The 12,850-nt window shown below is 39.2% G+C and overlaps 1 protein-coding gene across 1 annotated transcript in view; it reads right to left on the reverse strand.

The window, feature by feature from the left end:
- The window catches only part of tle2b (TLE family member 2, transcriptional corepressor b), a 78,846-nt gene that overhangs the window by 21,402 nt on the left and 44,594 nt on the right, over window positions 1–12,850 (reverse strand). The window contains exons 5-7 of the mRNA XM_020607047.1: window positions 9,053–9,115; window positions 3,879–3,953; window positions 42–222 (exon numbers count right to left, since the gene is read on the reverse strand). Coding sequence (XP_020462703.1) covers window positions 42–222; window positions 3,879–3,953; window positions 9,053–9,115 — 319 coding nt within the window. The remainder of the gene's footprint in view (window positions 1–41; window positions 223–3,878; window positions 3,954–9,052; window positions 9,116–12,850) is intronic.

A 12,850-nucleotide genomic window follows, 5' to 3' on the forward strand; every position in this document is an offset into this window, starting at 1 on the left:
ACCAGTTTTTATGAGGAAAATTAAAGACTAAAATACTTTACCTCTGAGATGTTCAGGATCAAGGTGGTTGCGCTCATCTTTGGAGGCAAGGTGGGCTGAGACTCCAAGGGCACCGGTCAGCGCCAGAAGTCCTGAGCCCCCCGCACCCAGGGATAAGCCTGATGGGTGAGGTGTCAGAGGGATACCAGGGGCGTGGTGAGACAGGTGCTGGAGCTGCTGCTGCTGTGGCCATAGGGAAAGGAAGGAGTGAGGAAGGGGAAAGGGAAGGATGGTGCCATACAAGGAGGGTGGGTGGTTAGAAAAGACAGAGTAAGGAAGAGAAGGGCAGAAAATAAATAGGAAAAAGTGCCAATGAACAAAAAAAAATGACAATGTCAGTGGGAAGTGGGGATTATGCTTGGAAAATTGGAGGTAAGAGGAACAGGAGGGAAGAAGAAGATGAGTGAAATAAAATCCACATGAGAGGGAGAAGAAAGAGCGATTAGTGGATTAAGGGGTGAGAGAGATGGACACCGAAAACCAGAACAAGAATAAAGGAAATTAAATGATGAGGATACACAGAGAAAGTAAAAAAGTGGGTATAGATACCAAGAAGTGAAAATAGAAGAAAACACAGTGAAAAGTGTGAATTGATGAAATGTATTATAAAGGAAAGGCAGGAGCAGGAAGAGAGAGAAAGAAGCCAAGGAAAAGCACAGAGAGAGTAAAATAGAGGGAAGAAACAGTTTGAGTTAGAGAGTAAATGATAGGAAGGAACGAGGAAATTATGTTGGAAGGAGTGAAAAGTGAAGGAGAATTAGATAAACGGGGGAGAAGATGGGGAGAGAGGGTAAATGAGTGCAGGGAGAGGGAAAGAAAGTATGCAGCAAGACAGAACAATGGTAACATAGCAAAAACAGTGGGAGAGGGGAAATGATGAAAGATTACAAAAGGAGAGATGAGAAAAGCCAGAAAGAAAATGAACACTGAAGGATGGAGAAGAAGAAAAAAGCGAAATCTGAGAATAGAGAGTGTGGAGAGCAGCTACAGATAAAGAAAGACTATTATCCTGAGGGGAGCATTATGATGTGTTTGGTGTTTGTCAAGCTGGTGTGGCAGACACAGACACACACACACACACACACACACACACACACACACCTTGAAGGCAGCAGTGTTTGTAGTGCTGGGAGGAACAAAGGGCTGTAAGTAGACGGTAATGTGATCAGTGCTCTGACAAGCTCTGGAAAGCCCCATCTACTCCAGCACTCAGGAGCATCATTGTGTCTGCATACTTTATGTGCAGACATGCATGTGTATAATATGGTGCTGTTAGTCGGGTGATCATGTGCTATTAAATGTGACTGGAAGTGTATTTTGGAGTTTGTAAAATGTCAGTGTGATGTATTTTATTTTGTTATTGTGTGTCTGCATGTGTTGAGTCTTCAGTTTGATTTAAAGATGAGCCATCTGTTGTTCAGAAGCAGCTGACGAGCTGAAGTGTTTAACACAGAAAGTTTGAAACTGACTGAAAGTTGGACTGGCTATTCCATTATTCCAAATTTAATACATTTCTTTCTACTAACAGTTACTGAATCTTGAGTTAACCAAATCAACATCAACAATTGATTGATTGTTATGTTACTGCCTCACCTATATGATGATCAGTTTTTCCTGATCTATATATTTATAAAGCAGTGATGGAGTATTTTAATCAGCGGACTCTCTTCATTGTCAGAATGGTCAGATCATGCTCATACCGGGTCCAGACTACATGATATAAGCTTGATAACAGCACAACTCGACAGCTGTAGGGCATTGGGACCAAAAATGAACATCAGGAGTGACAACTGATCGTTTTATCTCATATAGTGTATCATAGTGGATGACAATGTCCTAACACAAAGTCATGTCAGAAATTCCTCTACTTCCACAGCATGGTGGGGTGACACTAACCAATGGTTCCACACAAACATGTAGGCAAAGTGAAAGAGAAATGATGCTGCTGAATGAAAATTCTCCATCTATGTACCTACTGCAGCACCTCCAGGGAGCTACCTGAAGGTAACACAACAGCCAGATAATGAGGAAAGACATAAGGTCAAAAGTCTGTGAATAAGGTTACTGTGCTGCTGTTAGACTGCCCATTGTGAAATTCAGTTACTGTAATTATATAGCAACCATGCTGTGCCTTAAAAGCCATTATTCTTAGTTTTTTTTATAAATAACTTTAAAAGTTATGATGAAGTTGCTATGCAATATTTGCACCTTTCTGAAATGGCAGTTACATTTATTCCTGTGTCTCAGCCACACCAGAAATATCTTATTTTTAACCATTAGACATTCTTGAAGACTTGATGTCAAATCAAAATAATCTATTTTGTGTCCCTATATACCTAAAATTTTACTCCATGGGAACAGTTTTATCAGGTGATGTACAGTTGTCCCTAATTAAATCATATTTTCCTGCCAGGAAACAGATCCGGGAGGGGAAAGAAAGCACGCCTTCAAAGAGTCATGATCTTTGGCAGCGGTTGTGGCATTCAGTGCCCTGTTTGTGTGCATTCAGTGTCCGAACAGGGGAGTTCTCTATCCTTTTGCCAAGGTCAAGAAGCAATCCTGTGGTTTTCATCCTCTGCTTCTACAAAGGTTGGGGGCAGGCATCTGATGCCTTCTTCCTGAGGAAGTTGTGAACACACAGTGCAGCCAGTGTTATTGTTTTCAGTTTCAAGTGCAAAATTAGAAAGGAAAACATGAAGTCTGTTGGCCAGAATTTCAAATGCGTTCTCTACTGTGCACCTTGTCCTTGACAGCTAGTAATTAAATATTTGCTATCTTTGGTCCAGGTTTCAATAAGGATATGGCTTCACCAGGTCAGTCTGGAGAACAAACACTTCATCATAAACAAATGTGAAAGGCATGTTTCTGTTGGTTCCTGGCAGAAGCTCTGGTGGGAGGACATTCAGCAAACCTCTGTCCATGGCAGCCCGGAGGTCTGACTGACTCCATCAGACACTCTGCCTTGAGCAGCAACATTGGCATAAATAAACGTCTAGACTACTATGTTGACCTCTGCCATGAGTACATTAGAGAATCTGGATTTGTAATTGTGGTAGGTGCTTGCAGACTTAGAAAGTGGCTGAATGTGTTTGTGCTTTCCGTCTAAGGAAATTGCCACTTGTCCTGAAAGACCTTTGCCACCTCTCTCTACTCTGCCTCTGTTGTAGGATTCTGGAACAAATAATGATATGTAATGGATCAATGTGAAGGATTTCACCTACCTAAGTTCAAGTCAGTGATACGTATGACTGGAGACCAAATTCATTAAAATATGACTTTAATTACCACATTTTTTGGCATTAGGTGGAAATGTTTCCCAACTTATGTTTGTCTTTTTTATGTTGCCATATTTTGAAATTACCTCCTAATTTCACACCAGTGTGTGTATCAAATGATCAGTGTGCTTTGGCAATACTTTTAAAACTGTCAAATTGTCAATACTTGCAAAAAGGCTGCGCTACTAAAGGTCCATAAACCATGTCTTGAAATGTTTTTTAAACAGGGGACTGCATTCCACACATAAGCTGAATAACAATTTGATTACCACTGCAATATATTACAGCTGTTGATTAATTAGTCTTAGATCATCATTCCGTGTCCTCCTCCTCTTGACGTCACTCAAGTCATAACAACAGCAGGCTGCATTTTGTCGGGTAACGGTGTGGAGTCTGTCATATCCCTCGGTCAAGTCACAGCAAGAATTTATGAATCTATAATCGTGCAATTTGACTCAGTGAGCATCTTATCAGACAAAGACATCAAATAGTCTGCAGCCGGCATTACTTGAGAGTATGTGTAGGTGTGTGTATGTGTTGTTATGATGAATGGAGGTGACTAACCCCGATAATAGCGTTGAGTTCAGCCATGGTGACCTGCTTGGCCCTCTCCACTGCTTGGACCACCTGTTGCTGGTGCTACAAGCACATGAAAGTATATTAACACACATATATAATATAACAGAAAAAGAAAGCAAAAAGAAAGACATGTTCCGCAGTATTATTATCCATGCTGTGTTACAGTATTCAGTGTAAACATAAGGTACAATATAATGCATGTATGATTACATATCAGGACTCTTACCGGAACCAAACTTGAAAAAGTGTCAAAACTACCAAACTCTGCTTATACAGAATCAATATACAGTGGCAAGAAAAAGTATGTGAACCTTTTAGAATTTCATGGTTTAATTTGTCATAAAATGTGATCTGATCTTCATCTAAGTCCAGAGTACTGACAAATATAATGTGCCTAAAATAATAACACAAAAAAAATTCTGATCCTTGATGTCTTTATTGAACACACTCATTCAACATTCAAAATGGTAGTGGAAAAAGTAAGTGAATTCCTGGAATTAATAACTGGTTGACACAATGTGAGGCATTCTCACATTATCAATATAAATATCTGGATTGGGCAATGATGCTTTCACACAATGCAAACACTGACACAAGCAGGAAGACACAAAGAAATTCAACCAGACAGCTACACAGTTGGGTGTGCACTCACACTCAGACACACACACACACACTTTGATGAAGCCATTCTGTTGTGGACTTACTCCTAACCCTAACCCTAACCCTAACCCTAACCCTCTTTGTGAGGATATTCATTGACATAATGCTTTCCCTAGCCCCTTACCCTAACACTTAACCATCAGATCTATGTAGATGCCTAACCCTAACACCTAATCCCTAACCTAATTCTAACCTGAACCCTAAAACCAAGTCTTAACCTTCAAAAAGCTGTTTCACAAAGTGAGGACCAGACAAAATGTCCTCACTTTCCAAAAATGCCCTCACTATGTAGCAAAAAAAATACTTTTTTGGTCCTCACTATGTAGCAAGTACAAGAACACACACACATACTCAGTGCCACACTAACTAAAACCTCAGTTCTGTTTACACAAAATCCCAGTGTAATCATTCACACAAATGCAAATATGCATGTGTACAACAGCTCTCTCACACACACACATACTGTACACACATCCACTTAATGATATACAAGTGAAGATAGCATTAGTTTTCTCACTCCCTAGCGAAATGAATTTTCTTAACACGGCAAACCAGTTTTTCTTGCTCTAAGAACATAAACACTAGGGTAAATGTAGGAACAAAGAAGCCTTCTAGTGGCTGGGTGGTGACATTACACTCTCACCCTCAGTGGCCAGAACAATACTTTACAGTTGGGGTGATGTTTTCATGATGGTATGCAGTGCCCTTTTTTAGGCCAGATGTAGTGCTCTGCTTGTTCAATGTTTTATGTACTGTAGACTCATGAACATAAATGTTATCCAGTTCCAATGACGCCTCCAAATCTTTGAATGTCACTTGAGGTTGTTTCTTTAACTCATTGATGAGTCTTCGTTGTGCTCTTGGAGTCACTTTGACTGGGCGCCCACTTCTTGGTAGAGTAGCCACAGTCCCAAAGTGTCTCCATTTGTAGATCGTTTGCCTAACTGTAGACTGGTGAATTTCTAAAGTCTTCAGGGCCTTCAGTGGAGTGGATGCCACTAGACGTCAACATGGAGAGACTGGATGGTGGCAGTGGGGTTGAAGGAAGTGTTTTTTATCAGTCAGAGTAGCTCTAGTCCACACCTCCAAACTCATTTTTGTAACAAGACTCCAGGTATGCTAACACCTGACTCCAATTAGCTTTTTTGAGGTCATTAACTCAAGGGTTCACATACCTTTTCCACTAGGACTATGAGGGTTTTATGGTTGTTCTCAATAAATACATCAGAAGATCAGAAACTTTTTTGTGTTGTTGTATTAGGCACATTATATTTGTCAGTACTCTGGACTTAGATGAAGATCAGATCACATTTTATTACAAATTAATGCAGAAAACCATGAAATTTTAAAAGGTTCACATACTTTTTCTTGCCACTTGTATGTATCAATATAAATATCTGGATTGGGCAATGATGCTTTCACACAATGCAAACACTGACACAAGCAGGAAGACACAAAGAAATTCAACCAGACAGCTACACAGTTGGGTGTGCACTCACACTCAGACACACACACACACACACTTGTACTTCTTTGTGAGGATATTCATTGACATAATGCTTTCCCTAGCCCCTTACCCTAACACTTAACCATCAGATCTATGTAGATGCCTAACCCTAACACCTAATCCCTAACCTAATTCTAACCTGAACCCTAAAACCAAGTCTTAACCTTCAAAAAGCTGTTTCACAAAGTGAGGACCAGACAAAATGTCCTCACTTTCCAAAAATGCCCTCACTATGTAGCAAAAAAAATACTTTTTTGGTCCTCACTATGTAGCAAGTACAAGAACACACACACATACTCAGTGCCACACTAACTAAAACCTCAGTTCTGTTTACACAAAATCCCAGTGTAATCATTCACACAAATGCAAATATGCATGTGTACAACAGCTCTCTCACACACACACATACTGTACACACATCCACCCACAGTGTCAATACTGCTCAGAATGACAAGAGCTGTGACCTTCCTCTCACCAGGGTGTTCACTTATCAGTGCACACTCACATATGCAGACATGAAGTAGTGGGTCTACATGTGTGTACTTCTTCAACCTACACATTCGTCTACACAACCACTGCATAGTTAGACAACAGTAAATGCACAAATGAATATACATATACACCCATACACAGTGGAATAATACCAAGATTCACTTTCATTTAATCAGTTTTGTCATCATGACCACAATCAGAGCAAATATACAATAATATGTTTAACTTCAATAATCCTGCTCATCTTAATTGTTTATGTTGTAGTAGGCAGATGTAAATATAGTTTAAAGTAGCAGTTAGCAGAGGCCAAGCAGAAATGGCAGTAACGTTGCTGAGTGATAAGAGGGCCCAAAGCAAGCTTTTAGGAGCAGCTATATTTAATTTAAATATAATGGGATTCAGATGTTCTGACAAAAGAATTTATTACTCTCAAAGTCTGGGAGTCATTTTTATGAAGTTCTGTATAGTCGGCGCTGATGCCATAATTAGCGTTTCTTATTGCTTTCATTGACAGTGACATCATTTTATTATCAGTGCCTTTTGACCACATGGAGATCATTTGGTACAAAAGCATAAGTTTATGTATGAAGCGCGTTGAGGTCAAAGCACATTTTCACTGGGGGACACAAAATTATTGTTGTCACTAAGACTAGCTGGCACTCAGCTGATGCAGTGGCTCTGTCAAAGCAGAGAAGCTGCTTTGATCAGAATGCAGTAATGTAAATTGCTTCTGCCACAATAGTGAACTAGGATGAGGGGACGATATACTGTACAATATATACACAATATATACACAAGGCCATGACATGATGATTAACAACAAACAGCACTGAGCTCTATTTAGCTTAGTCTGCAGATTTCAAAGTGGTTTCACCCATGTGCAATACTTAACTGAATTATTTGCTTTAATTTATTTAATAATTAGTCAGATATTGTGTTTAATGAAGATAAAGTTACTGAAATCAGGAGTTGAAAATATATAAATACATTTGTTGATTGAGTTGCTTTTCAAACACAGAGGGTGACTTAGTTAGGCAGCTTGCAATGAATTCAATAAAATGCCCCAAAAAGCAATTGACAAGACAAATACTGAATGCTAATGAGCTGTGTTGTCATTTATAATCTGCAGAATGTTTTGAAATTAGATATTAGAAAAGATTTATTATTAATATTTCTATACAGTAAATCAGAATTACTTCTTGTAAAATGAAATCTATGACAGTACCACGAGTACAACAAAACTGACCACAAAGTCGCATTAACATGTTTGACACATTTTAACTATCATTATCTGTTGCAATATTATTGCATTATTTTTGGAATACTGTATATGTGTAGATGTTTGTTTTGTTTTTTGTTTGTTTTTACATTGAGCACATTTTACTACAGTGGCACTTCATGTCAATCAAATGATCTTTTTCTCTATAGAATAAAAACTCAATAGATTTTTCCTTTTAACATGATCAGTTATATTTAGGGATGTAACAATACCAAACATTCATGGTACGATATTTATCACCATATTAAAAAATGAAAAAAAAAAAAAAAAAAAAAGAAAAGACTTTTACTAAATAATAAATCGGTGATGTTTGTATAATGTATATAAAAGATAACACGGCAGTCAGCAGCAATCCTTTTATGAGATAAAACAAAATAATATATTATTGCAGCAGCTGGAACTTGTAAATAAAACAAGCCACACTCGCAGTGGAACATAAATGTTTTAGTACCCACTTGGCTAGATTAAATTTCTCTGTTTGGTGGCTGTGCCGAACGGTGGTCGGGTTCTCAGTAGCCTTCTGGACCAGCTGAAGTAGGTAGTGAGCAAACTGCTGCTTGGCGTACCAGAACAGGGGGAAGGGATAAGCCACATCAAAGTTGGATTTGTGCTTTACTAGAGGTGTACTCCAAATTTCATGGTCTACTTGTTCAAAAAAAAAAAAACTTTAAGGGTGGATACTAAGTATTTGGTTAACACATGTGCGTCCAGTTTGTTTGCCCATCTCCACTGATGTGTTGTGCACAGTTGTGTCACAAATGTTTCTGCAAACTTTACTGTCTCAGTCCTAAACGGGGCTAGTATTGCCTTCGTCTGGCAGCATTTGCAAATAGTTCGGTGTCCTTTTCGTCTGAGTCATTTCTTGAAACAGGAAAACTGAAAAGCTGCCACACAACAGCTCTAAAAGTCAAAGATGGAGCATCACTGTCAGTTTCAAATTCTGCGATGAGCATTTAGTTATACTAATGAAATAACCATATGCAGATACCAGAGTCCCACAACATTATCAAGACTTTGTTTCTATCGCTATATCATGAAATTGTAAACGCCATTACATCTCTAGTTATGCTGGATATATTCTAGTTTATTTTGAATGCAAGGAAATGTGAAATAATAATATATAATCCTATATTATATGATATAAGCCTGTGGTGTGAATACTCGAGTGCATACAGTATGTTGTGTCAATGTTTAAGTGTGTCTGGCAGTGGTGACACTTACCTCTTGAGAGAGGAAAGGGATGATCTGAGCACAGATGGCACTGAGACGCTTGACAATCTCCGCCTGTGATGGAAAGAGAAGGAAACAAGAGAGGGTGAAAGGGATATCTCGTCATGTTGTAATAAGTACACAATGAAAACAGATCATATGATGTGCCTTAACAGCGCATTAAGCCTCTGCTGCATTAAAGCATCTTCTTAATGAGCAAGGAGTTCTGTCAGTGACAACCCTATGAGACTGAAAGAAAAAAAATGTGTGGGAATGAACAGCAGAGGTGGAAGAATGGAGGCAGCATTAATGCTCCAGTCATCATTTGGTCTTTTAGCACCATCACACTCTCATTTAGCCTGGCCTCACACACCCTTATCTACTTCAGTACTCCTCTGTCACTGACTCTCAAACACACACAAACATATGAGCAAATAAACACACATTCATAAAGAGGAGAAAACCTCGGAGAGCATCTCTCTCGAGCCCTCCACCTGTCACAGTCGGCTATTCAGTGTCATTATGTCCATTTCCTAAAACTCATAAAATCCATAAAATGTTTTTCTTGGCCTGGAAATGGTGAATCACATCTTGCTCTCAGGTTTCTTACTCCCACTCATCCATCCACACACACACACACACACACACACACACACACACACACACGCACTTCTATCTTTGTGAGGACACTCATTAACATAATACATTTCCTAGCCCCTAACCCTAAACTTAACCATCACAACTAAATTCCCAAACCTTACCCTGACCCTAACAGTAAACCTAATTCTAACCTAAACCCTAAAACCAAGTCTTAACCCTCAAAAAGGTCTTTCAGAAAGTGAGGACCAGCCAAAATGTCCTCACTTTCCAAAAATGTCTTCACTCTATAGGAAAAAATACTTTTTTGGTCTTCACTATGCAGGAAGTACAAGAACACACGCACGTGCACTGGTAACAATCTGCAGAATACAGCTGCCTGCACACACAATACAAGCATACACAATTACATAGACACATAAGCACACATTCTCTGTCTCTCTTTCGTACACACACACACACACACACACTGAGAAACTCTGCGGTGTGTCTAATTCTGTCTGAGTGCCCTCAGCCTCATTTTGTTCTCTTCTTCACTCAGCCGTTCTCTTTTTCTACAACAGCTCTCACACTGAGCCATTATTACCCTATTCATCTTCTTCCTCCCATCACCCTGCCCCTCTCACCTCCCTCCCCTCACTTGCTCACTTTGTCTCTTCTTTTTGCATCTTTCTATTTTTCTATATTATTCTCTTTATCAGTTTCAGTTTACCCTCCCTCTCTTTCTCTCAGCAGCAGTGTATCTTCCTCTAACATCGGTTGTTCTCCATTGTTGTCATAAATTTCCATGGATGCTTGAATTAACATGTGATTAAAGTCTTAGAATTATCTGCCAAACCTTGACTGAGGCTTTCAGGATCAACTAACTTAATGAACATGAAAAGCAACCTGTGACAAAGTTTCACATGGAAAAAAGGGAGCATTCACTATCAATGACCACTAAACTACAATCTGCCTCTAGGAGCAAATGATTAAACTTTGTAAATGCAGGGTATACATTACTTTTTCTTTAGTTTACTTAAATACACTGTATTAACTATCATGAATCAATTGTCCTCCCCTGCGCAACCACACCAGATTGCCACCAGGTTGTCCTCAGCCAACAGATCAATTCAGATGATCTGGCTCGGTTTTGGTCCGATAAAAGCCAATCAGACAGAACTGATGATGGACCATATGTCAGAACCAAACAGACATTGACAGATCTGACCTGAACTTGGTCCATCTATGAAGCTAATTCCCTTTAATGTTTTGTAGCTGGCCATAACTTTGATCAAAAGCTATACAAATAAATGTAAATAAATAGACATAAATATTCCAGAAGATGAAACAGTGGAGAAGAAACAAACAGTACACAGAAAAGAGACCTCTTGCTTGAAAATGGAAGGACACATTAAAAGCAGTCAGAGTAAAAAATGCTTACTATTTTCAATAGTAAATAGCACTAATATGTTATAACTAAAGACATTCTACCACTTTGCATGGCTTTGATAACTGAAATAATACCAAAAAACAAAATAATTTTATTCTCTACAAGTGTTGAGGTGATAACTGTTTAATGGTTATAAATTTAAACTATGTTAGGACTGATGTTATAGGATTACCATCCACTTCTGTTTTTCACATGTTATAAATATTTTGGGTTTAGGCTGCACATTACACCATGTACTGTAGGAAGGTGCTATGGAAACCTGAGACAGGCACAATGCAGACCGAAAGCTAGAATCAACTTAAAGCTGCAAGAAGCTGGGCACTCCAACAACCAAATTGTTGCAGCGTGGTGGACCATGTACACATGCACAATGCGTGCGTCAACGGTCTGGTTGCTGGCATTTGTCACAGATCTTTATCTTGGTGTCCCTACTTTCCTGTCCACTGCTTCGTGACCTACTAGCAAATAAAGCCAACATAAAAAAGCTGCATGAAGCTGCACAGCTGGACGTTAACTTTCAAATTACACTGATTTGTTTGATTCACTTATTTAAACAATATAAATGAATGCAAGTTGAAAAAGAAACCGCAATTATGTTATATTATGTACCTGTCTGATAAATACAGTGTCATCTTCTGCAGCACAGCGACATCCCACCAACTCCATGTTTTGGCTGAGAGGCAGAGGGTGATGTTATAAATGCAAGACACCAGACTGCTGATGGGTTTTACAATAGATTGAAAGTGAGCTGGACTGAAGCGGTCCGATTCAGGCCAGGTGTCAGAAACAACACAGCACAGTCTCATTCCATAGCCCTGCCAAAGCACAGCCACCAGGGAGTACTGGCAAAGACTGCTGGATAGAGGGATGAACGAACGAAAGGATGAATGAATGAATGGGGAGATACAAAGGAAGAGGGGGCTGTCAATAAACACCTGAGGGCAGATACCATGCCAACTGGCATAAGGACAGAGAGAAACACAGAGGCTTTCTGTGAAACATACAGTACCTAAAATACAGGTGAGACAGGAAGGAATACACAACAGATTTTAATTTGGAAGAGCAAAAATTCCTTAAAATATTCTTCAAAACAGATAAAGAAGGAGGGAAAGGAAATGAAAGAGAAGAAAAGGAAGAAGGAGGAATGAACTGCAGAACAAGGACAGCCTGTTCTAGAGGCTGTGCCACATATTGTCGGAGTCTGAGACACACACACACACACACACACACACACACACAGTGGCAACATGTTCAGACTTGTCATCTTGTCAGATCATTGACAGGATGATAACTGAAACCAGCATAATGTTTATATGATCACATTGCCTCATTGCTGCATAATGATACAACCTGAGCCACAGTATGTGACATTCTATCAAACACAGTGTTACACATATATCCTACACCTACAATACATAATACCTACAGTATATCAATAACATGCCTAAATATTTTCAAAGTTAATGGAGTACTGTATCTTGGGTGCTCAAATCAACAAAATCTACCTACAAACTATATAATATAACAATACTAGGAATCCTCATCCTCACACAAGGACAAAACACACTGTTATAGCCAGTGAATAGATCTCTACAGCTTGGCAGAAGTGGCAGAGATCATGCAAACGAGCAGTGTTTTGGTATGTTTACAGTAAAGTCTGTGTGTGACAGAGGAGTAGAAGTGAGGACAAGTGTGTTCACCTGATGTTGTTCTGTTGTAATACTTCTTTTGACTTCAGCTCCGCTGTATGTTTATATCAAATGAAAAGAAAATCTAACTGC

The sequence above is a fragment of the Monopterus albus genome, unplaced genomic scaffold, assembly GCF_001952655.1.
Source record: "Monopterus albus unplaced genomic scaffold, M_albus_1.0 scaffold83.1, whole genome shotgun sequence".
Lineage (NCBI taxonomy): Eukaryota > Metazoa > Chordata > Actinopteri > Synbranchiformes > Synbranchidae > Monopterus > Monopterus albus.